General features: G+C 39.5%; 1 protein-coding gene across 1 annotated transcript in view; it reads left to right on the top strand.

Moving 5' to 3' along the window:
- The first annotated feature begins 2897 nt into the window (after positions 1 to 2897).
- Positions 2898 to 27235, top strand: part of atp8b1 (ATPase phospholipid transporting 8B1) — a 46678-nt gene continuing 22340 nt past the window's right edge. Inside the window, exons 1-3 of the mRNA XM_033647387.2 lie at positions 2898 to 3177; positions 23784 to 23965; positions 24188 to 24285. Coding sequence (XP_033503278.1) covers positions 23803 to 23965; positions 24188 to 24285 — 261 coding nt within the window. The 5' untranslated portion in view covers positions 2898 to 3177; positions 23784 to 23802. The remainder of the gene's footprint in view (positions 3178 to 23783; positions 23966 to 24187; positions 24286 to 27235) is intronic.

The following is a 27235-nucleotide window of genomic DNA, read 5'->3' as shown; positions in this document are numbered from 1 at the left end:
ATATTCCTGCCAGGTGTTGTGCATACAGACCTAGTTAATGTTAGTAGTTAATGGTACTTGCATGTTAATTAACAAGTGATTGTTTTGCCTATATGTCTACTTTCTCATTTCCTCCCAGGAACCCAAACAAAGGAGGCATCCACTCCTGCAATGTGCTCTGAGCAGCACATGATGAATATCATACATAATATCCAGTCTGCACGATGACTTTCTTTACGTAATGCTCAAAAGCGCTGACAATCAGAGGTGATTATGGCACTGGGTTGGTTATTTTCTTCCACCCACTGTAATGTAGGCTGTGCTGGAGCCTGTCCCAGCTGACACTGGGTGAGAGGCAGGGTTCACCCTGGACAGGTCACCAGACTATCACAGGGCTGACACATAGAGACAGACAACCATTCACACTCACATTCACACCTACGGACAATTTAGAGTCACCGATTAACCTGCAAAACATCATTAGAAACAACATTAGAAACCAGTTTTAACACGAGGTTTCACTCATGCAGGTGTATGATGTTTCACTGTGGTATTTGTTGAGCAGGTTTATCTGTAGGTGGCACTGCTGCTCAACAAAGGAATCAGACTCGGTCAGAAGTGCCCAAACTTGTTGTTTGCAGGTAACACAAATGAAATGGCACAAGCAGGATGTAAACAGTCTCATGACTGTCTGAAAGAAAGGAGAGCAGAGAGCTGGGAGGGTCTGAGTAAACCTCATCCAGACTGCAGATCACTTCTGTAAGAACAATGCTCACAGAAAGTGGCAGTGAAATAAACAAACCAACCCTGACGTAGGCTACAATCTGAACATTCATAACTCTCAAACCAAATCACTTCTTTTGTTAAGACAACTCAAAGTACGTTCGTAATGTTAATGTCTTTTATTAAATGAAAGCTGGGACTATTTAATCATATCTGTCACTGCACTAAAGCTGTACTTTATATTTTTTCATTCAGTGTCAGCTTTCTCTTCCCCTCTGAGTCACGCCAGCCAGATAATTTTTTCTTATTTTATTTAAAAAAAAAAAAAATTATTCTATTTTATTTTATATTATTTGATTTGATTTTAATTCACTTTATTTTGTTTTATTTTATCTTATCTTATTTTTTCATTTCATTTTAATTCATTTTATCTTATTTTATTTTATTTTATTCTAATTCATTTTATTTTGCTTTATTTTTTTTATATTATTTTATTTTAATTAATTTTATTTAATTGTATTTTATTTTATTTTATTTCATTTCATTTCTTTTTACTTAAATTTTTTTTATTCTATTTTATTTTTAGCAGTAGTAGTAGTTTTTAAGGGCCTCATAAATGTCCTTCCATACCTGATTAAATTCCTCTGTTTTATTGTTGTCCTCAGACAATGTCTTTTCTATGGTCAAATATTATGTCATATTAAATGTTTTCTGTGTGTCTGTTTTGCATCTCACCTTGTTGTTGGAAGGTGCTGTACAAATAAACTTGCCACAGCAGTTTCTTATAAAGACAAAGGTGTTTCACTTTATGGTGTTTTTGTGTCTTTGTGTCTCTTTGAGGTCATCTTGTGTCTTTTTTGGTTGTTTAGTGTCGCTTTGTGGTTGTTCTGTCCATTTTAGTTGTTATTTTGTGTCTCTTTGCAGCTCCTTAGCATCTCTTTATAGTCTTTTTGTGTCTCCTTGCAGTCATGTTGAGTCTTTACCTGGTTGGTACATGTTACAGTAACTTGAGTGACATTTTGCAGATGAAGGTCAGGGGGATCCCTGACACTTCAGACCCCTGGGTCTGTGCCTGTTTGGCCCGTTGAGCAATCCATCCATGCTCAAGAATACTTGGATCATCTCTCATTATCATCTCTCTAATTATTCGTTATGCCTTAATAATGTGTTATGGTACTTTTTTATTTTGAAAGATTATTTGGGGGGCTGTTTGCCATTAATGACAGGACAGCTTGGAGCATGAAGGGGGGAGAGAGAAACCCATGAGACACATGAGGTGCCTGCTCCACCCACTGTTCCACAGAGCACCCTGATTATGTTTCTCTCTAAGATAAAGTAAATATTCACAAACAAATATTCATTAAAATTTCCAGATTTTATCATAAATGTGCTCTCATATTATTTGGTAAAAATATGAACAATAAATGTGGGATATATTGGATTTTTGAGAAGCTCAAATTCTACATCTTTAAATTGTTTCCATATTTGAAATTATTTTAATCTAGAATTTAAAACCTGGGTCTTCAAAAGAGTGTCAGTGACTTCTAGTTACTGTTTTTTTTTTCTTTTCAAAAAATGAAAGCATCTGAAAACACACATTTACAGGAATCCAAGATATTATTAGCAAATATAAATTGGCCTTAAAAAACAACCCTACTTTAATATAATTTTCAAATTGTATTTTAATGTAATGGCTTGGTATGCACCAGTAAAGGGTATGTTCATGACACTTAAGCCCCCTGGTTTAAGGTGAAGCAAGGCAGCTGTATCTGTACAGCACAGTTCATACACACGGGCAATACAAAGTGCTTTACAGAGCAATAAAATATAAAACATAATAAAAGATACAGAAAAAAGTAAAGAGAAAAAGATATAAAACATCAAATTAATTACTATTAAATGACTTACAATTAAAAAAAATCACCATTAAAAAAAGCAAAAGTGCAGAGGAGGGGTGCATAGACATCATTTAAAATGATTTAAAAATGAGTTTTAAACTAAGTTAAAAGTTTTCTACTGTGTCTTCACTTTCATGTCAAACCCAATAACTGTTCTCAAATTATTAAAAAGTCACAAATATTCAAATAAATAATATAAAAAAAGACTGTCATGGACCACGTGGTTTAATTAAGAATCCAATTACACACCTTTACCTGTGCGCCACGTGACCCGCACATCTCCTCCTCCTCCTCTTCCTCTGCAGCCTCCCTGAATGCCACGCGTTGTTTTTAACCTCCTATTTATTGTTGTTTTAAGCGTCTGACGTGTCGGACCGGTCCGGCAGGTTTGCGCGGGGCCGAGCAGCAGCAGCAGCAGGTGAGGCTGTGAGCGGGGGAAGAAGGGCGGGGAGCCGCCGCCGCCGGAGCTGTGCACAAGCAGGAAGAAGAGGGAGAACATGGTGCGGTGACAAAACGCCCAGACACACACTGAGAAACTGGATTCAGCTTTTTGTACAAATCTGCGGAGGAACACGGAGTAAGTCCAGATACATGTGTGCATCTACCTGTGTGTGTGTTCTGCTGTGTGGGTTTAGACTTGATAGTGTTTAAATACACGGAGAGCAGGTGAGAGTCTCACCTGGGCGGCTGCTGCTCACCTTTACCTCTCCTCACAGCCTCTGCTGTTTGGAGCATAACTTGTGTTAGGCGCTGAAATATGAGCTCAAACATTCACTTCGGAGCTCATATTGGAGTTGATAATTTTACCCTCATTAGTACCTGGGCTCTGGCTTGGAAAGGTGTTTCTTATACTGCTATCAAGAACCATTTTGTCTCAGTTTACTATGTGTTGTCCATTCCTGCAGCCTTGTTACTTTAACAGCAGTAGCTACAAACTACATCCTCCAAACTCACCATAGAGTTCAATTAACACCTCTCTCTCAGTGAAATTTCCTTGTGGTAGTTTTTCTTGTAGTTGTAGTGGTTGTGAAATCCGTTTCTAAACATCATATCTAAGCCCTGTGTTTGCCCTGTGCAGCTGTAAAGAGCAACAACCTGTTTATTGGTTTTGATCTTTCATTTATGACTGATAATGTTAAAAATATTACTATAATCTTTATTTGTGTGGCGTGTTTCGAGACAGAGTTACAAAGTGCTTTACATCTCGATAATTAAAACAGACAAGACGTGAAATAAAATACAGTTTAAATGAACTCAAGTAAAATCAGGAAAGACTCTAAGATAAAAGCGTGTTGTAAGAAGGGACTTAACAGAGATCTCTGTCTCGGCCGACCTGATTTCCTCAGGCAGATTGTTCCAGAGCCTCGAGGCCCTGACAGCAAACACTCTGTCCCCTGTAGTGTCAGCCTCTGGAACAGACAAGAGACCTCAAAGTACGTCCTGGTGTGTACGGCACTAAGAGGTCAGATACAGCTGGGAGAGAGACTATGTGATCCGGGTGTGAAGGCGTGTAAACTTGTCTGTGCGTCTTTAAAAGTTCAAAATGCATCGTATTTTTGAAAATATTTCTAAGATGATAAAAACATGATTGCACAAGCTTTGTGACTCAAAACTTAAATTACAGTCAAACCAGACTCAAAGATTTCCTGCAGCAGGTTTGATGTTATCCAACAGGAGACAGCTGAAAATCTGTTTTTGGCTTCACAGATATACACACACTTAAAAACGTCTTCTGCCACAGGCTGGGACACCTGAGATAGAAATAATGGATAAATGATAAGTGGACCAAATGAAAGTGATTTAATATATATTGACGAATAATGCATGTCTCAAATAGACGCTGGCAGTGATGGAGGAAGTATTCAGTTCCTTTACCTTTACTGGAAGTAAGTACTCACGCTATACTGTGAGAATAGTAATAAAAGTCAAAGTCTTGCATTGAAAATGTCAGGAAAACGTACTTAAAGTATTAAAAGTAAAAGTAACTCAATGCAAAAAATGAAAAAATAAAATAAAATAATAAAATAAAATTCATTAATTTATAAAAAATGAATAAATAAATAAAAATAAAAAATGTATACAAATAAATATTAATAATAATAAATAAATGAATAAAAACTACACACCAAAACCCCCTCAAAATTATTTGAAAAAAAGAAGAAGATGACTTAATTGTTTATCAAAATAGTTGCCAATTAACACTTAAAAATGTCCTCTGCCATGGGCTGGATACTCAGATAAAAATAATAGATGAATAATAAGTGGACCAAAGGGTTGGCATGAAAGTGATTTAATATATGTTGACAATCAATAGATGTCGTATGATGCAGGCAGTGATGGAGGAAGTATAATTTATAATGTCAGGAAAGTGTACTTTAAGTATTAAAAGTAAAACTAAAAGTACCTTGATGCAAAAATAAATAAATAAAATAATAAAAAATGAATTAATCAATAAAAAATGAATAAATAAATAGAAATAAAAAAATGTATTGAAATAAATAATAATAATAATAAATAAGTAAATAAATAAATAAAAACAACACACCAAAAAAACCTCAAAATTATTTAAAAAAAAAAAAAAGATAATGGATTAATTGTTTATCAAAATAATTGCCAATTAATTTTCTGTAAATTTGTTAAGTGATTAATTAAATAATTTCAGTTGTACTTGTATAAACTGTGGGTACTTTAATTTATAACAAAACGTCATATTTTATAAACTCTCCTCAAGGTTTTTAATGCATTAATCATGATTCCCAAAGTAACTAGTAACTAAAGCGTTCAGATAAACGTAGTGTCATGAAAAGAAAAGACTCATTTACAGTACAAATACCTCAAATTTATACTTAAGTACAGAAGTTGTGTAAATGTATTTAGTTATATTTTACCACTGGATGCTAAATGCTAAAATAAATGCTAAAATATTAACAATGAATTAAATAGACATCACAAAAAGCAGCTTTTTATGGCAAACGTGCAGCATACATAAAGGAATGCACTCAAAATTTAATGTACAGAAATGAATCAATGTTTCCTCAACAATTTCTCAATCAGCCCCCCCTCAAAAAACAAACCAACCTGTAGTTTTGACAGTATTTAATTTATACAAAGCTCTCTGTGACGACTTGTGTTTGCACAACCTGTAGCATGTCAGAGCTTTACCTTCTTTTGTTAGAGGCACTTAGGGACTGTCCTTTACTTATCAGATCAGAGGGGGGTGGCTGGGGTGTGACTTTTTTGTTTGTTTGTTTGTGTGTGTTTGTTTTGACCCTCCCACAAAGCTACATTTTGTTTTTTTCCGTGAGCCTCCTTGATTGACTGGCGGAAAATGCATGACCCTCCCTCCACCAGAAATCAGTCAGTAGATTTTAAAACTCACCTTTTGATGTTTGAAAGTTAAAAGTTGGAGATGAACTCCAGTTTTTTGCTCTTGTCGTGCGTCTTAATTAGTTCGTGCCAAGAGTTTATTTTGGGCCACATTTTAAATGAGACCAAGACTGAAATAATTTTGACGACATATCACTTTTTTAAGCTCAGATTTAGTCACGTTTTTTTTTTCTGACGGAAACGTTCGCCGCGCATGTTGTGTCCAAGAACTGTTAGAAATTTGAAAATCCAACAATAAATTCTGTTTTTACAGATCCAGGTTACGATAAATGCAAAATAAAACCATTTAAATTTGTATGACCCTCTTCTAAAACCAAAATAGACCACATAAGTCCCTCCCAGGTGCTAAAAAAAATATTTGACATGCCTCCCCTCTTTGCACCTCTCCCTCCCCCCTTATAAATAACAAACGGTCCCTTACTTCTCAAAATATGGTAAATCATACCGCAATTATTTTTTGACAGATATTGTTTTGGATGCAAGTCACGATTTTGGTGGGAATGGTTATTATTGCGTTTTATTTTCACACAAAAAAATATAAAGATAATGATGATATGACCTTTGCTGGGGTCACTTATGACTGTGATATGCTTTGTAGGCTGGGGCGTCCCTGCAGCACCACAATGCTTCATTTATGTTGTGAGACGTTTTATCTTTATCAAAAAATTGCTGTGATTTGGACATTGCACTCGGCCATATTGCATTTTCAGTAATAATTATATTAAATGTGCAGCGCTAAAATAAGGTGTTGAAACATATTGTTTAGGTATCAGTGTTCAATTCTGGTATCTTATCAGCACTAGTGTTGACAATGTTGTAAGGATACTCAGCCCCACAGTGCTGCTCCTGGCTCCATTGCTCCGCTGCATAAGCAAGAGTCTTACCCATGATGACTCAGGGAAACATAATTTGTTTGCATTGTTTTGAAAGGGAGGATAACGTTGTTTTAGATCACCTACTTGTTTACTTTGTAGACAAACTTTGCCTCAGTTTTTCATTCCACATCTGTGTGTATGGACGTACGGAGCCCCAGAAGGGACACAGAGAGGGAAATATTTAAGATGAGAAGAATAAAAAGGACCTTTTAACCATGGGCGGATTATAGGCCCGTTTCCACTGAAGAAGTTCCTGGTACTATTTGGGGGGCAGGAACTACTACAGGAATGTCCTCTCGCTCGGCCCTCTCAACCGCCGTGTCTCCACTGAGAGAGCGGAGTCGGAGGAATGTTCCTGTAAAGTTACCGGGCTCTGGATGTGACGTAATCGTTGCGCGACCATTTTGACCGGGGCGATGTAGGGGCGTAGTTAGCTGTTAGCCGTTAGCGGTGTCTGTAATAACTCCATGAACGGTCCATCTCCTTGTGGTCTTTTTGAGGTAAATTTGTGTATCTCTGTAGTCATTTTGTTTCCTCGTGGTTGTTCTATGTATTTTTCTGATCATTTGTGTCTGTTTGAGGCAATTTTGTGTCTCTTTTTTGGACGTTTCGTGTCTCTTTGTGGTGGTTTAATGTCAATTTGTGATTGTTTTGCCCATTTTTGTAGTCATTTTGTCTCTTTGCTGTTCCTTTGCATCTCTCTATGGTCACTTAGTGTGTCTTTGTTGTTGCTTTTTGTCTTTTTGCAGTCGCTTGTGTCTGTTTGAGGTAATTTGTGTCTTTTTTGGGTCTCTTTTGGTTATTTTATGGGTATTTGTGGTTAATTTGTGACTCTTTGAGGTAATTAGTGTCCTTTTTGGACGTTTTGTGTCTCCTTGCAGTTCCTTTGCATCTTTATAAGCACATTTTGTGTCACTTTGTGGTTGGTCGTTGTCTTTTTGTAGTAGTTTAGGTCTCATTGAGGTAATTTTGTTTCTCCCTGTGGTGATTTTGTGTCTCTTTGTGGTTGTTTTGCCCATTTTTGTAGTTATTGTGTCTCTTTGCAGTTCCTTTGCATCTCTTTATGGTCTTGTGTCTCTTTATTATGATTTTGAGTCTTTTCCTGGTCGGTACTTGTTATTTTGAATGACATTTTGCATATATGGTTATGCATTATGGTGCATTATTATGCATTATGGCCTTTTTGTGTCTCTTTATAGTCATTTTGTGTCTCTTTGTGGTTGTTTTTTGTCTTTGTCATTGTTTTGGTCTCATTTAGATAATTTTGTGCCTCTCAGAGGTAATTTTGTGTCTCCCAGTGGTTATTTTATGTTGTAGTAAGTTTGTGTGTCTTTGTGGGTGTTTTGCTTGCTTTGTAGTTATTTTATGTCTCTGCAGTTCCTTTGCATCTTTTTATGCTCATTTTGTGTCTCATTGTGGTTGTTCTTTGTCTTTTTGTAGTCGTTTGGGTCTCATTGAGGTAATTTGTGTCTTCTTTTGGTTGTTTTGTGTCTCTTTGCAGCTCCTTTGCATCTCTCTCTGCTCATTTTATTGTCTTTGTGGTTGTTGCTCACCATTTTGTAGTGATTTGGGTCTCCTTGAGGTAATTTAGTGTCTCTTTTGAGGTAATTACGTGTCTCCTTGTGGTTGTTTTGTGTCTCTTTGCAGTTATTTTGTGTCTAGTTGTGCTCGTTTTGTGTCTCTTTGTGGTTGTTTTGCTTGTTTTTTGTAGTTATTTTGTGTCTCTTTGCAGTCCTTTGCATCTTTCTATGGTCTTTGTGTATCTTTTTGTAGTCATTTGGGTCTCACTGATGTAATTTTGTGTCTCTTTGTGGTTGTTTTGGCCATTTTTTGTAGTTACTTTGCATCTCTTAATGGTTTTTTTGTGTTTCTTTGTGGGTATTTTATTCTGTTTATGGTTCTTAGTCTTGTTGTAGTTATTTGGGTCTCTTTAAGGTAATTTTGTGTCTCCTTGTGGTTTTTCAGTGTCGCTTTGTGGTTGTTTTGTCCATTTTTGTAGGTATTGTGTGTCTTTTTGCAATTTCTTTATGTTTTTCTGTGTTTCCTTGTAGTCATTTTGAGTCTTTCCTGGTCGATACTTGTCATTTTGAGTGACATTTTGCAAGTGATGGCCCAGGGGCCCCTTTACACTTTGGGCCCCTGGGCCTTTGCCCATTAGCTGGTTCAGTAGTCCATTCCTCTGCATGTTGCATCTCGTCCACTGCTGTGAGTTTAGACCCCTCTGAAGTGAAACGTTTGTTCAAACTACAAACCTCTTCCAGACACCTCTTGGTCTGAGGGAGATTTTAGGTGCAGTGTCACTTCACCATGTTTCAACATAAACATGTGACTGAAAACAGAAGCCTGTAAGACCTTCAGGTGGGTTGTGAAACACACCCACGTAGTCTCAGTTGTAGCTGGTGTTGTGCCTGAACACAGCGACAGTGTCCAAATGTCCAACCAGCCCGGGTGTTTTTCCATAAACAACCAGCGACGCTCTCCTCCTGCAGCTGAAGCCTGAGTCCTTTGATTAGGGAAATGTTTGTCTCCTTATGGAAATTGTGGACCTTGGCACCAGTGACTGAGGATTTGAATTGTGACTTGAGAGGCAAATGGATTGAAGGTTTAGCTGAGATGAAGGCATCATGGCTTCTCTACACAGGAGGTTGAAGTACCCCACTGGATCTGTTTGATGGTTGCTGTTGGTGTGTCAGACTGTGTTGTCCTTACGACTGTAGAGCAGATTTGTGTGAACATCCATTCCAAGGCTTTTGTAGGGCTGTGCATTGGTACTCGATACCTTTTTAAGGTTCTTGAGTCCAACCAACAGTCCAGAACCCGAAGACTCTTCATTTACTTTCAATGATCAAAATAGTTGGCGATTCATTTTCCCTTGATCGACTAATTGCTTGTGCTTTAGAGTAAGGCACGAGGTCCAATATCAGAACATTGATTCATAGCATTACCAGTGATTTAAAAAAACCCTTAGACACCTTTAATCCAGCCACCTCTGTCAGAACTGTTTTGTAACCTGAGGCCTGAGCTCTGCTGAGGATTCTGTCGTCACTCATAAGTGCTGGAAATACAACAGGCAAATTAGGAGTCAAGTAAATTTGAGTCAAGAGGATGGTGTTTGTTTGTGTGTGTGTGTTTTCTCTCTGTAAAAGTCCTTCATCATGATTTCTGCCGAGGTGAAACATAAGGACTGTGGCTTCAGACTGAGATGTAAAAAGTTATCAATCTTGAACAACAGAGAGGAGTTGAACCTGGCAAGCAGTAGTGCCTTGCTCAGGGATTGTCTTTCTGTGAGTTCATTATCTGGACTCCAGCTGTGAGTAAAATACTGAAGAATCTCAATTAAGACTCAATAACCTTCATTAGGCTGCACTAACTGCCATTATATACACACACATACAGGACAGTGGACAGAATGTCAAGATGCTTTTGACGTATATTTGATAGTTTGGAAGCCATTATTGGATTCATTGACTTGGTTGGCATTGTACTTTTATACTCAGTTTTTTGGTCATTAGAAACAAAGAAATCTCTGGTTCAACACAAATCTGTCCATGTAGGATATGAGCTTCTCCCTTGAAACATTATTCGTGACATTTTCTAATTGTTTTTCATTTTAGTTTGTTTTCTCATTTAACAGGAATTTTCTTGCATACAAGAAATTTCCAAGGAGTTTTTGTCGTTGCAAAGATCTCGTCTCGTGTCCTGGGAAAAGTGCCTCTGGGAACAAGTGATTTTTGGCATGTGTGTGCTTGTGTGCCTTTGTGTTGACAAACTGAAGACGATACAAATGACTACATGAGGCTGTCTGAACCTCATATTATGCAGCTGTCATAGGTTATGCAAAGCATAATCCTTACGATTTTGATACTATTTTTTCTCCACATGAGCCGCTCAATATATTATACTAGTCCATACCCATTGAGTGCACAGTTGCCCACGTACAGTTTCACATGGTGTGTGTTTGGGATACAGGTCATAGGAAATTGCCGATTAAATAGTCAACTGAACCCATGAAGAAGAGCAATGTATTCAGACAGAGTGTTTGTGAAATTTGGTAGTACAATTGCTTTATTGAAAGTACAGTAGTACCATTGCCAATAGTGGGATAGTTAGTGGCCTAGATAAGAAATTAGCTCTCTAGCGCCCCCATTTTGTTTGATGGGGTCAATAATGGAGGGGTCCCCTCAAATTATGTGTGGTCATATGCTTACAAAGTTGCGTGGTGATGGGTGAAACCCTTGAGATGTTATACACCTTTATGTGATGAGCCACGCCCTCCACAATATTCATTGCCTTATAGAAGCTCAGTTTTAGTAAGTTTTCCAACTTTTGCCAAGAGTGAACTTTAGATATTGGTCCCTAGATTATGTTCACCCAGTTTCATGCAGATCGCTCAAACTTCCTAGGAAGAGATCCATTTGAAGTGTTTTTCAAAAAATTCAAAATGGCAGAAAATCTATATAAGCGGAAGTTATGGGTTCTTGAGGCAGATTTGTTCCTCGTGAGGAGAGGCATCTCTGTGCAAAGTTTCATGTCTCTACGACATACGGGGCATGAGATATGCCCATTCAAAGTTTGCCATTTCAGTCGGTTGCTATAGCGCCCCCCTTTGGCCAATTGATGTAATATTGCTTCATTGGCATCCTCCCATGACCCTCTACCACTGTGCCAAATTTCACATGGATTGACCAAGTCAGTGAGGAGAAAAACGTGGAACACACATATATTATATAGTAAGATTCAGTAATAACTTCTCTGCAGGTTTTATTGTTACTTCTCAGGGCTGCTTGATCATCATCGGGATTATATTTTGTCAATATGGATCATGATTAACACAATAACTCACTGACTTTGAAAACATCATTTTCAACATTGGATTTTCTTCAACTTTAAATCCAATTTATTTTTAGGTGGCTCATTGTAGGGCTGCCCCCCCGACTAAGAATTTTAGTCGACCAACAGTCGTCATCAGGGTCCATCAGTGGACTAGTCTCCTGCATGTTTCTGATATGAATGTAATGATTAAATGATATATTTTGGTGGTTTGAGTTGAAGGTGTGAGAAAGAATAGTATCAGTAACATTGTTAACACTGTGCTACATTACAGAGAAATACAAACTGTACTAATGAACCTTCATTAATATAGGCCTATATTTTATCTCCAAGTGCACGTCACACACTGAGCGAGCCGCCTGTTAATGACGCTGTGGGCTAATGGGCATGTAGCTACTTCCACGTTTCACATGATACGTCATGTTTGTAGTCGACCAATGAAGATGAGTTTACGTATCACCTTGGGTTCGTCCTTCACCTTCTCAAAATGATCCCACACTTTGGATTTCCTGCCCGACATGTTATTAACTAGCCTGTGGAATAACCGCAGGTACCAGCCCTGGAAATTAACCTGACTCCTGTCTGACTGCTGAGCGTGGACACTTCCTGTGTCTGTCCTTTCACATTAAATTCCCACATGGTCCAGTCATATAGGTTTGGATTTATTTTGATATTGGGCAGCTCCTGATAGAGTTTCACTTTCTTTACTTTTTTTTTTGTCCGCGACTAAGTGACCAATCTTGCCAATTAATTTGGTCGACTATGAGGGGGAGCCCTACTTTATTTAAGTTTATTTTTACAGCACTTTTTATTTAGCTTTATTGTAACAGTCGTTCATTTAGTAGTTTAGTGTTTCAGTAGTCCACAGCAGTTTAGAGTAGTTTCAAAATATCGAGATACATATCGTCTATCGCAATACAACCTGAAAATATTGCGATATTAACTATAGGCCGTATCGCTCAGCCCTATTTATTTATTCTTTTATAATCAATGGAAACCAAAATTGTAACTAACCCCCTTGGATTAGTTTCATTGGCCAGCAGGTTGGCTGATACGAGGAAGGCTGCCTTCACAGGTTGCAGGAAAGATGAAATGCAACAAGCGTCATCACAAATGTAAAATATTTAAGAGCTTACAGACTTCTTGTCGTTACAAGACAAACGGAGCGTTAGAGCTGCATCATTAACAGCAGAAAGGAGTATCTACTCATCCACACTGTGTTTTCAGTGTGTTGGTCACAAGCAGAGTCTCCCCTTACGTTTAGTTTTTTTTAAAAGCCTCCTTCACCCTCCTCCCTCCTCTCAGGTTTCACTGTCGTCGCTCAGGTATGCTCTCCTCTGTCCCACTCCGTGACTCCCTTCCCCTCCTCCCTGCTCTTTGTTGTTGCCATAGCAACACCCTGGCACAATACCAAGACACCAAAACCTGTTTTCTGAGACAGGTGATCCTCACAGCCCTGCTGCTGGTGCTGGTGCTGCTGCTGCTGGTGAACCTCCAGTTGGTCTTTGTGTGTGTGTTTGTGTGTGTGTGTGTGTGTGTGTGTGTGTGTGTGTGTGTGTGTGTGTGTGTGTGTGTGTGTGGTGGGCGTGGTGGGCGGAGCAGTGAGCAGATGAGTTGGTCTTTTTGATGAGGCTGGTTTCAGGCTCGGTTGGTCTCAGGCAGCGTTGCAGAAATGTCTTAATTTATTTTAATACTCAACCTAAACTGTAACCAGTAACTTTTAAAGCTTCTTAAACAGTTTTGTCTCCTGAAATTTCCTCCCAGGGTCTACTCAGTTTACTACAGATTGTTTCCTCTGTCTCTTTGATTAAAAAGTTAAAGGTAGAGGTCAACCGATATAACAACAGTCATTAAAATGTCCTGTCTATATTGATTAAACAGGCAAGCTGATAAATCGACCTGTAGTTGAAAGTGTAAGCTGCATACATGAAAAGGATAGTGCACCCAAAAATGAAAATTCAGCCATTATCTACTCACCCATATGCCGAGGGAGGCTCAGGTGAAGTTTTAGAGTCCTCACAACACTTGCAGAGATCCAAGGGGAGAGGAGGTAGCAACACAACTCCACCTAATGGAGGCTGACGGCGCCCCAGATTCAAACGTCCAAAAACACATAATTGAAAGCACAAAATATCTCCATACTGCTCGTCCGTACGGATCCAAGTGTCCTGAAGCCCCGACATAAAAAGTTGTTTGAAAAAACGTCATTTGAACTCTGTTTTTAGCCTCACTGTAGCCTCTCAGCCTAACACCAGAGCGTCCATCAGCATGCTAAATTTTAATTTTTTGGGTGCACTATCCCTTTAAAAGCTCTGGGTGAGAAGGCTTTACCTTGCCAGACTCCATTGCTAAAAGCAACAATTTTACCCTGGGGTTGTCTACCGCTGCCGTGATCGTTTTTTTTTTTATCCTGTTATTGTGTGACTTTGTTGAATCCAAACTAACCCTTTAAAATGCCAAAATAACACAATAACACAGACTAACTAACTGAGGCAGCAGTAGACCAGCAGCTTCTGTGATCACTGAGGTTAAACTCCTTCCACGCCAGAGTATTATTTTAAAGTTTCCAGCCACCTCCAACTTTTCTGATCATATTCACTCATCTTTTTTTATTCTATGAATATATGTAAACAGTATATACATCAAACGAAAGAAGAGACCTTCTGTTTTTATAAACAAAAAACATTTTATTCTATCTTTTTCCATTTCTTATTTTATCAACACTTGAATTTTCGCATTTTCATAAAAAAATCCAACAAAAAGCTGAGAAAAATGCATTTTTGTCAAACAGTCATTTTCAAGAACAAATTTAATTTCACACTTTCATTTTTTTGTTTTTTTGTCATTTCCTTACGCCAGTTTGAATTGTATAAATGAAAACAATATTACTAGTAATGAATATAATATTCTGTTTGAGATATAGTGGAACATGTTGCCACGTTCAGTGATCGTTCAATGTTCTATTGTCTCCGTCTCCTCTATGCTCGTCTTGACAGTCCCCTTTTACACTGCCATTTTCAACGAATGTTGGGCCGTTTTGCCGGAAAGCTGCGAGCATTTAGACACACAGAGCCGGATTGGCGAGTTGATCTGAGGTGCCCAGTTTTCCACTTCGTAGGTGTAACAGTCGAATGTATGAAATGTGCCTTTAACGTGGTGTATACTGTGTCGCTTAACAGCAACGTCATCAAGCAGCGCTTGTTATGATTTGAGTCTGTTGAGAGCGCACCCAACGCTGGTCGGATGTACATCTATGTGCTCCTGCAGTGATGGTTGTAAGTACGTGTGGCGACTATTATGTTCATGTATGAAATTGTAGTAGCCGTACAACTGGGTTTGGTAAGGTTGGAGTGTTTTTAAGTTGACATAAAAATAAACAACGAGCATTTGTGAAATCCCACACTCGTGTGGAAGTGAGTTTCTGCCTGTCCTCTAACTCCAAAGAGCTACACGGACCCAAAACCATTACATAGGATAGACATATTTTCGGAACCTTTTTGGTTTAAACAGACCGAGGCACCCTTCCGCCACGGGAGGGGCTGTTGAAGACTTGTGGGAGGAGCTGTTGATGACGCCGCACGTGCGAGCCACTGGTGGTGGATAAACAGGAAACAGCTGATAGCAGGAATTAGCGAGCAGCTAGTAGCAAGAGGGAAACACAAACCTGACAGACACTGTAAAGATGAGCAACTGGGGAGACAAGGAATTGCGCGCCCTCCTTGTCCTCGCAAACGAAGAGGCCATTAACCGTCAGATGACAGGGACGGTGAAGAACGGGGCGACTTAGAGAGAATCGCCAAAGGACTGACCAGCCGCGGCTTCCCTCCCACGTCACTGTTTACGTCACACGCTGAGCTACACGTTTTGTTACTTGCTCACGCCCCCCATTGGCCCAAAAAAGGCACATTCTGTATAAACAAAAGTAGGCAGGCGGCATTTTGCTGCACTCCCCGATTTTGTTTTTATACTGCCAATGCTGAAAAAAGACTGATTGGGCTTTCCTGCAAATTTGCACAATTCCTGTTTACAAAGGGCTACCGTCATGGAGATCCCGTCTCTTCCCACCAAACTCGCTTGCTTCTTCGTCCAAATCACATTCAGAATGTTGATCAAAACAGGAAATGTCGGAGTCTGAGTCCATCAACATCTCGACGGCCGTAAACATTTCCATCAGCACCAGCAGTTTCGTGCAGTTTACAAGCTTTTACATCTCTTTAAACAACATCTTCTTCTGGTTACCAGTGAATCTTCTTTTTCATTCATTTTTGGACACGGCGGTGCTGTTCTACTTCACAGCATGTGTAACACAACCCCCTATCTTATAAGAGTGAAAACATGGTGGGGACAGAGTTGATGTTTTCATCAATGGAGTCTGGTGGCTTTGAAGAGAGCATGGTAACAGCTTAACTTGCCTGTCAGAAAGAGCTGTCTGACAGCAAGGTAAAGCGGTGAAAATATTCTAAATAAATCATACGCTTAAACTGATACTGAAGTTTTTATGTGGGCCTTAAATGCCCCCCTCCACAGCAGTACATTGTTTAGCTTCTGTGGCGGTACTTGGGTCTGCTTCTCCAAACTGGAGCGTGCCAACCACCATCTACTGTGGGTAACACACTGACTATGGTGCCTCCCAAACTATCCAAATTCCAAACTATCCCTTTAAGGGAGACGCCACACGAGCAGAAGCTAAGGGTATCAGTAGGATCACACACAACCCCCGTGCCTGGGGGGCGTAGAACAGTTGAGGAGGGCGGGGTGGGTGTAGTCTAATCAGAAACGACAAGTGAACCCAAACTCCAAACAGCAGCTGCTCTTAAACAAGGAGCTCCAAAACTACTGAGGCTTTAAAAATAGTGTCTTATGAGTTGACAGCATCATCACACGTCGAAGATCTGAGGACTTTAATTATATGGACAGGGCACAGATCCTGCACTGAGGAATGTCTCTAAGCCAGGTCACTGTATTTATAAAGACAGGTTTCTTTTCTCTGTGTTTCACAATCTAGGAAACCTTTCGTCTTAATAGCGTGCATGCCTCCAGTGTTGACGTGTTCCTGAAACAGTGTGTGGATGAATGCAGGTGTGACACAGGGCCTGGGTTGTGTATTCCTTTGGTGTGGCATGTTGTTGGACTGGATGTTGATGACAAAGCACACATCTTCTTCTTCAGATGTCAAGGTGTCCTTCAGTCCATCTTGACTCAGACTGCAGGAAACTGACTCTGGACACCTGGTGGTCATCTTGAAGTCCGGAGTTCTTCTTCATCTTTGCATTTACAGGCCAAATTGTCCGTCTCAACTACTGTCAACAGGACCAAAAGCACCAAATACCTGCTCAGAGTTTAACTGTCATCTCATTCACTCATTCCATCCTCTCATTCTTTCCCTCCTCTCGTAGTCTGTCAAGTTCTTTGTTTCCCTCCCCCGCCTCGCTCAGATCATGTGCAGACTTGTGTGACCAGCCAGAGCTCCTTCAGTGAAGCCACAACACAGGGTTAAATGAGGAGTTTCCATGAACACTTACAACAGAGTCCACCGGGCTGGTTTCATTAGTTCATTAGTTGTGCTGCTCACATTTGATCTGAACTTTTGGAAATGCTGACTAAAGGCTGAGTCATGTCTCTAAACAGTAAGGTGATATTTTTAGGCTCTATTGGGATACAGGATACACAGGATATTATTTTTTTGTTATAATAAAGTTTTAAAAAATACTGTCATAATAAAATTAAAGTAATGTAATAAAGTTAAATAAAATACTTTTATGACAGAGTTTAAAAATAATGTTATAGTAAAGTTAAGTATTGTTATTATAAAGTTAAATAAATTACTGTTATAATTACGTTAAATAAAGCACTGTTATTATAAAGTTAAATAAAGTATTGTTATAATTACTTTAAATAAAGCACTGTTATTATAAAGTTAAATAAATTACTGTTATAATTAAGTTAAATAAAGTATTGATATTATAAAGTTAAATAAATTACTGTTATAATTAAGTTAAATAAAGTATTGTTATTATAAAGTTAAATAAATTACTGTTATAATTAAGTTAAATAAAGCACTGTTATTATAAAGTTAAATAAAGTACTGTTATAATTAAGTTAAATAAAGTATTGATATTATAAAGTTAAATAAATTATTGTTATTATAAAGTTAAAGTATTGTTATTATAAAGTTAAAGTACTGTTATAATAAAGTTAGATAAAGTAATCTTATAATAAAATTAAATACAGTAATGTTGTAATTAAGTTAGATAAAAAAACATTATAATATAGTTTATTTTTTAGTATAAGAAAGTTTTAAAAAATACTGTCATAATAAAATTAAATAAAATAATGTAATAAAGATAAATAAAATACTTTTATGAAAGAGTTTAAAAATAATGTTATAATAAAGTTAAATAAAATATTGGTATAAAGTTAAATAAAGTAGTGTTATAATGGTAAATAAAGTCATGTTTTTTAATAAAGTTAAATAAAGTACTGTCATAGTATCAAGTATTGTTATAATTGAGTAAAATACAGTATTGATAAATAAATCATAGTAGAACCATTTGTGCTTTTATTCTGAAACACCTGGCTCGTCTCAGGCCGGAGGTGTTGATGTTTCTGCTGTTGAACTTGAATCTTCTGGTCACCAGTCTGACTGTAGTGATCAGTGAGAGCAGAGGGGGCTGCTTCCACAACACTACTTATATATAATGTTATAATGCCACCCATCATCTCTCTGAAACATTTCTGAAGTCTGGAGTTTGGGGTTGATGCTCATTGATATTAAGGTCTGAGATTAAGCCTCAATATTTAAAACAACTTACCTGGATGTGTTTGTAGCATCGAGGGTCAGACCGGTAGTGTTGTCTATTTATTACTTGTTCAGTTATTTCCTAGTTTTTCAGCTGCTGCTTTGTGTTAAGATAAAATTTAAATTTATATTAGAGTTAATATGTGAAAAAGAAAACTGGATTTTTGTGGAGCAACATGTTTTTATTGCTCAGTGTGACGCAGTGACAGTACTACTTTATTTTGGCACAAAGAATGCACTGAGTTAAAGGACACCCGCCCCACTGACACCTTTCCACTGCACGCAGCTGTGATGTAACATGCAGAGGCCGCCTCCTGCTCTGCTTTTGTTTCCACCTGTTGCAGAGTTCCCGGAGCTAGATAATGCCTCTGCTCAGGAGGTGATGGTAATTGTGAGTTCCGGATATGTACAGAGGTTGCTGTCGGACATGATTGGCAAACAAATGTTGTCACATTACTGCTAATGTCGACACAGTACCACAATTGTAAACTTCAACACTGTACTAGGATTAAAAAACAGAGACTCGATGTCACGGCAACAAGAAGAAGAAAGTCCTAGCACACAAAATAAGATTTTGTAATAACGTTATTTCTTTTAATGTTATTTCTTTTTCTCTTTAATGTTGCTTCACTCACTGTTTTTCTACTTTTTAAAGCTTAAGGTGTTATTTGCCCCAAAATACTGTACAGTTTTTGGTACATACACCATAAAGACTGTTGCCATATTGTAACACAAAAGGACAAGAGTAATATATAAAAGAGAAAATAATAAAAGTCTCTTAAATGAGAGAAATGAGCAACAAATTTGTTTCCTTTTTTGAAAATTCAGCATTTTTATCGCATTAATTGCAAAAACATTTGTCTGCAGTGTGAACTTTAACAGTTGTGACGGATCAAATGATGCATTTGCTGTCTGTAAACTCTACTGCTTGCTCAGTTGAACATGGTGGAACCCTCTGCACAAAGCTGTCCAAAGTACGACTCTGCGACTTTTGAGTATAATATGGGACATGTGGGACTCAGCCACAGATTTCTGGAAAAAGCGCCTGCTTCAGTCTGATGCTGCGTTCATGTGATGTACACAGAATGGGACGATAGCACAACCTCTTGTTTTTCGGACTTAGGCGGTGTGTCTCAAATCACGTACTTCCATCAGTACACTTCCATGTAGTATGCTATGTGCACTATGTACTTATTGGCGTAGCGCACGAATTTCAACAAGGTAGTGTTGTCTCAAACCAAACACAGCCGTTGTGCACTCACCGGAAATGACGACCGCAAATTAGCCAGTTAGCAAACTAGCATTAGCATTCGTGGTACCAAATCATTACAGACTGCTAAATGAACCCAATAAACATACTGCTGGCTTATACCCGACAACAGTATAGTGGTGCTTAGTGCAAAAAACACACGTATTTGTACAATGCAGTGACGTTCACAGTCGCACAGTCCTCAGCCGCCATTTCCAGTTTGAAAACTGGTCCCTCCCCTTCCGCTACGCAGCCAAGATGGCGACCATTGAGGGCAAGAAGTGTCCATAGTTCCACACTTGACTTCTTGACTCATAGTGCGCTGCATTTTTCCATACTTCTCAGTGTGAACGCACTTATGCACTCAAAATATTAAGTGTAAGTACAGAAGTACATGATTTGAGACACAGCAAGGGTGTTTATCTTTTGTTGAAAATCTGCTGGTAGATCTGTTTTATTCATAGCTTTGGTACTTGGACACTATTGAACTACTTTCGACAACTTTAATCACCACAAACATGACAACATCAAACACAAAGTCTGGCAGAAATGGGATTTAAACACACCACCAAAGAGCGCATGGAATGATGCATGCAATAGAGGAGAATAAACACCATGTAGTGGTTTGATGTGGGCAAAAATATCAGCACAACCTCTATTGTTGTCTGGCCAACATTGCCAAAATACGTCATCCACCTGCAGCAAATAGAGCATAACAAGAGTCTACAGCCACGCCAACCGCTCTGTGAAGCTGCTTTGAGCTAAATGCTAATGTTAGCAGACTCTAAACTTCTACGTCTCATGCTCCTGCTTCTAGGCAATACATTCATCATCTGGCATTTCTCAGAATTAAACATACTACCAACCAAGAAGACGAAAAGCTATTCAGTGATAGAACAGAAAATGGACAGACCTTCAGAGGGGAAATACTTGGTCTGGATTATGAACTTTGTTTCCCTTCCATGTCACTAATTGAGTCCTGTTGTAGTCACTGTATGACCCCGATGAGCGCTTTGAGGTGTATTTGTTCTGGGAAACCAGACTAATGAACCTTATCAGCTGTGCTAATGGACTCCTCCACATCATTAAACATTAAGCTGACGGGATGTGCCAACCCAAACCTGGCACCTGCTCACCGGGAGCTGTTAAATGTGTTGTGGGGCTTGGCAGTGAGACAGTGGAGTTGTTACAGCGTCTGCCAGGACCTCATTCCATGGTTTGACAGTCTATTTTTATCTGCGAAACAATAATGTTAGCTGGATAATAATTGGCAACCTCCAGGGCTGAAAAATGAAGCCAAAATTGAAGTGCCAAAAACTGCAGTTCGTCTAATGGCCACTTGAGGCTGGCTCCAAGAGCGAGTCAATCCCCGTAGTTAAAATGCCCAACTTTACAGCAGGAATAAACATGTTTACAGCCTGGTACTTAAAACAGTTTTGGTCTCTATGGCTAATTTCAACATTCATGACAACTGTACAGGGGGTGAATTTATATATAACTCACCTGTGTACATTTTATTAGGGCGTAAAGTTACACATAGGATAGGCCATTTTGAGTGACAGGCCGTCTGCTGATAGTGACTGAGGACGTTTTCAGTGAGCGCTCTTGACTTTCATGCTACTCTTTACAGACAGTACAGACAGCTGCAGACGTGAGGCAGCAGCACAGAGGAAGAGAAAGTTGTGAATTTACAGCTCACAGATACTTCATACGACACAGCCTCGGGCTTTTGTTCGATATCTACCGTCAACAAAAATATTGTTGCCCGTGTTCGATCTGTCGCAGTGTGCAACGACGGCTGCTCCAGTCAAACCATCCTAGAATCAAAAACTTTGGTAAACTCGATCAAAGGACTACATGGTCATGTGGTTTCTGCATCACAAATGTAGCACTTTTATCTGAGCTATCAGTCCTTTAAAGGGGTTCTTGTCCACAGTCAGTGTAGTACATTCAGTCAATGTCGGTCAGCACGCTATAGTTTGGAGAAGCAGGCTATCAGGTTAAGTGTACGCTATATTAAGAATATTTTCGCCACTTAACTTTCTGTAAGACAGCCTGATTCAACAGGGAAGCAGTCAACGGTCAAAGCCACCAGACTCCATTGAGAAAAACAGTATTTTTAGCGTGCTGAGCTACTGGTCTACTGTTGCTTTGATTAGCTATGTGACTTTGGTGAAAATGAACTAACCCTTCGAAATGCCAAAGTCACACAATAACACAAACTAGACTGAAAGAGATATTTTCATATCACCTGCAGCTATCTCCACTAAAACTGTGTGTACACCTGGTCTAAAGCACGTTCTTCCTACCACTGTATGTGTGGGAAAAGGTGTTCAGATCTGGCCTCACGTCTCCTGTTGACATGTCTGGTGTCAGGTTACTGCTAAAAACAGACAGTAAGCCAGCTGAATGAATACGCTCACTAAACTGAAGTGAGTCCTGAGTAGAAGGTGACAATGATCAGAGAGGTGTGGTCACATTCCTCAGAGTCGCAGATGTATGCGTGTGCATTGTGACACTTTAATACACAAACACACACTGCAACGTCATAACACACACATTATATGACAACAGGAGATTTGGCAGAAACACGCCCATTAATAAGATGGCAAACCTGAACTGCAGCTCCACATTTCTGTTCACTGAGTATCTGGCTGTACACAATAGATGAAGAGGATGTTTTTGTGACGTGAATTTCCTCTAGTATTAAATCCCTGTCAGTCAGCCACAGTCACAGTGGGTTAAATGATTGTCACTGTTGTTGCAGCCATCAGCTGACTGTCTCGGCATTTCCTTACTCCTCCCTTCCTCCTTTAAGGCCCTGATACACCAAGCCGATGGTTGGCCGTCGACCAAAGTCGGGCCGTCGGTGAGCGTCTGTCGGCCTAGTTTTTCGGTGTGTCCCGCACCATCGGCACTTCGCCGTTGGCAGCTTTTTGGCCGATTGAGCATGTTGAACATGATAATACTCCAGATTCCCAAAAACTGTACTAAAGTACTCAAGTAAATGCACTTAGTTATTGTCCACCACTGACAGTAAGAGGGAATAGAGACACGTCATCCATCTTTACATACAGTCTTAGTTTAGCATGTCAGCATGCTCAACTAACTTGATTGAAGCCCTTTGCTCCTCAAGGCAGCATCGGCCATTGACAAATGTCCTCCACCTCACTCAGTTCTTTAAAGATCTCCCCAGTTGAGCCCACTTGTTTCTGCCCATACACCTCCTCTCCCTCTTTTTCTCGATCCCTGCCGGTTCATATCAGGACCTGTCAGGTGATGTTTGTGGCAGCTTTTCTGAAACTGTGTCCACTCCACTTTCTCCTTTTTCAATTTGTAAATCAGTGGGATCCGGGCTTGTTTTGTCCCACAGGTCCACATCACTTACTTTGTCTTTCCACCAGATGTTTAGTATCCTCCTAAGGCAGGTGTTAATGAACGTTTTCAGCCTGTTTGTTGTGTGCTTTGTTGTTTTCCATGATCCATACAGCATCACCTTGCTGCTTCACATTGGAGTTAAAGATGAGGTGCTGACTGAGATGTGTTTTAAGCTAGAGATCTTCTAGAGCATGTTTAACACCACCCTGTCCTTATTGCTGGTTGCTGGTTTTAGATCTGGAGTGGATCTTCATGACTTCCGTCTTAGCTGTACCGGGTTAGCATGCTACCCTATGCTAATTAGCACTTAACACAAAGTACAGCTGAGGCTGAAGGAAAGGTCACTAGTATCGCAAGTGCTTAGTCACAAAAGATGATGTTTAAAAGTATGGACGAGTTGATATGGTGTGAGATGAAAGGGTAAGGGTTCACCAAAGTCATTTCAGTTCAGCCCATAAATTTCCCTCCAAAACACAAATGTTAACCTCATGGTGTCCCCAAAGGAAAAGTCAGGAGATCAAAGTCAGTAGGATGCCTCCTCTGGGAATCATGAATGTCCGTATCAGATTTTGAGCCAGTCGATCCAAAAGTTGTTGAGATATTTGAGTCTGGACGAACCAACAGACCGACATCACTGACCAACTAAAACTCTTCTTCCCACTCAGAGATATCTGAGCCGCTAAGATGAGTCGACGGCGTGCAGACTCCCAGGGTTCCCTGGGGCCTGATGATGAGGTCATGCCGTACAGTGACGATGAGACGGACGACGAATTGGATGCAACCTCTGAGGAGGAACCAGAAGAGCCGCCAGGAGCCCCGCAGCCCCCGGTGGAAGCTAAACCCAGCGGTGAGTGACTTAAGAAAATTTTATTTATTCTGGATGAACTTAATTGTGGGAAATCCCTTTTGTGAGGCTCATTAGAAACCTAAGAAAAATGGTATCACTTTATTTTTTGTGCATCTAGAATGTGTTTAGCCTAGCTTAGCACACAAAATGGAAGCAGGTGGAAACTGCTAGCTCAAAAGAGAAAAAATATGAAACCATTTTTACTAATGTTTTATTTTCCAGAGATGGGATGGAAGGTGAAAGCTAACGACCGACCATATCACCACCTGCCAGAGTTTCAGAAGAAAGTCTTCCTGTGCTTCAAGAAGAGCAGATACTCTGTAAGTTCAACTGTTTACACCCACCTGCTGATTGATGGAGTTGTCTGAAGGTGCCTTTTACCCTCCCTGCTTGTTGGTCCTGGTTGAAACTAATCCTGAGCATATAGAGCTGAGCATAGCTGACACTCCCAGGAAAAAGAGCAGGGCAAGTTTGTGTTTCACTCCATTTAAATGAGCCATTCATCATGCTGTTTGTTTTTCAAATCATCCAGTAGTTATTAGGTTGATTTTTTTTTTTTTACTTAAACGTTAATGGTTTCGGTTAATTTCCTTACAGTCAGCCTACAGGGAATTAAAAGTTTCTGTAGGGAGATAACTGATCAGTCAACATCTCCTGGTAGTCTTTGTCCATGTTACTTCGTCATTGTGGGAAATACAAGTCTGATATTTAACCTGCCAGAAGTAAAAACTAAGTTTCTGTTAAACTGTTTTTATCTTCAACTATTTCATGTCAGACAGAATGAGCATTTCAGTGATTTAACATCACTGAAAACCGGAGCTGCTGGTCTACCCCTTCTTCAATCAGTTAGTTAGTTTGTGTTAATGTGTCACTTTGGTGTTTTAAAGGGTTATTTTGGATTCACCAAAGTCACACAATAACACAAACTAGCTAACTGATTGAAGAAGGGGTAGACCAGCAACTCCCGTGTTCAACGAGGTAAAATGACTGCTTTTCTCAATGGAGTTTAGTGGCTTGGTCGAGAGCATAGATGGGGAGCTGAAGCCGTTAATGGCTATTCTTTCAACTGGGTGTCGTGTATCTTCTTTCAATACATGCCATGAAAAAAATAAGATAGAAATTTCTTTGGGAATTACATTTGAAAATAACCAAACCTAATCCCAGCTCAGCCCAAGGCAACATAACAACCTAAACTCAACCGAAATACCAATCCATTGTAGGAACTAGAGATGTACCGATCCAATACCGATTCCAATCCCTGAACCTTAGGTGCCTTCCAATACCGAGTACCGATCCGATATCAGCGCGTAAAATAAAAATGGATGGGATGTGAATTGTTGTATGTCTCAACTCCTAAAACTCTATGTAAAATATTAAGAAATAAATAAATAATAGTAGAATGAATGCCATAAAACGTTTTTATTATTATTATTATTATTATCCAGTGTTGACACAGATCAAGACACAGGTTAAAGTGCAGCCACACAATTTGGTAAAAAAGACATTATAAAGGCTACAGTAGAATGCTTTTTAAACTCCCCTCCGTTTCCGTTTCGTTTGCCTGTAGCGTGCGTATGCGTAATGACGTGAGGCATTACGTGGTATCGGATTGGTCATAGGCTGTACTCGCCGATACCCGATACCGCATTTTAGGCAGTATCGGAGGGATTTCTGATACTGGTATCGGTATTGGTACAGCTCTAGTAGGAACGCTCCAGGTTTGGATAGTACAGTCTCTTTTAAGTCGATCTACAATTAGAAAAAAACTGTAGAATCAAATTTGGTCCAACCTGGACTGCCAGATTTGGGCTAAGCACGGCTGTAATTTCTCAAAATTCCTGCAGGCTTGAAGTGGGTCGGGGTCGTGCCAAATTTCCAGTATTTTTTTTTCCCATGTCATGAACAATGTGTGGACTGTTTTGCCGTCAAGTCATTGTATACAGTGAAAGTTTTGTTGAAGAATTAAACTCATACACTGCACAGACTCCAGTGCACTGGAGGGGTGAAGCCTGCTCTGCTGAACCTGTCGTGTGTGAGACACAGAGGCAATGAGTCTTGAAATAACAAAAGGAAGAGAAGAAGGAGAAGTGGTGTGAGGAAACACGTCGGCCCTTAGCCTGTAGTAAATATTTTAAAACTTAATTTTATTTATTTCTTTTTTTACTGTGGCAATCAATGTTTTAAATCAGGCTGGTATCGGGCTTGGACAGAAACCACGTGGGTTCATGTCGGGTCGGGCCGGATATTTCGAGTCCGATCAAAACTCTAGTCAGCATTAACTCATCTCATACTATACATGTCTTCGAGCTAGATTATTGCCAGGTCTTGTACAGTATTTGATGTATAAATCCCAAAGCATAATCCCAGGCTAATGGAGTATGAACGTGATGTACAACACCAACATGGTTTGATAGTTTTCCTTGTCTCTGCTTCCTCCTGACGTCGCCTCTCTGTTTCTGTTGAGTCATTTAAGACTCCATCAGGGCGCCCTGAGCTGCTGAAAGGTCTTGTTTGAAATACACGAAGCGCTGTTTTCTTTGGCAGTGCTTTTATTTTGTTTATTTTGAATGAAGGTGTAGATTACAGGTGAGGTGAGGTGAAAGCATTGTAGATTAATGGCAACTGGGCGTGTACTTGATTCAGTGGAGAGCTGTCATACTCACAATAGACATAATAGACTCACATGGCTTTTCCTGGTTTGTGTACATTTTTAGTTCATGACGCAACTCTTTTGTCAGGTTGCTCTACCTTTAACATGTAATATAAAATAAAAACGAATGTACTCTTTCCATAGTTTAAAACTCTAGCTGGTTAAAAGCTGAGACTCTCTGCAGGGACTTTTTTTTTCAGCAGCTGGTAAACAGAAGAGTGTTTTGTGTCTTTGTGGAGGCTGAAACCTGATCGCCCAGCTGAGCCTACCTGTTCCTCATTGATAGACACATTAGACGCAGCGAGACTCAGCGGGACTGAAGCCAGAACATGTTTCTAACAGCTTCAACAGTAACCCTCTGTATATTTATGATCTTAGATCTAACAGGAAGCTGCTGGAGAGAAGGTAGAAACAGCTGATGAATGTTCTTGATGGTGCCTGTTTGTTCCATAACCGAGTCAAAGCCATTAAAGGTTAGAGTTCAGATGGTTATCTGTAATGCAGCTCCATCTCGTAACTGACGTCCCCACGAACTGGGCCACTGCCTGCACAGTTAACCAGGATACCGCCTGCTAAGCTGGAAACCACTCATTGTCATTAGGGGACATTTCAGTGAAGCA

The sequence above is a fragment of the Epinephelus lanceolatus genome, chromosome 19, assembly GCF_041903045.1.
Source record: "Epinephelus lanceolatus isolate andai-2023 chromosome 19, ASM4190304v1, whole genome shotgun sequence".
In the NCBI taxonomy this organism is placed as follows: domain Eukaryota; kingdom Metazoa; phylum Chordata; class Actinopteri; order Perciformes; family Serranidae; genus Epinephelus; species Epinephelus lanceolatus.
This window is presented reverse-complemented; position numbering and strand designations above follow the sequence as displayed.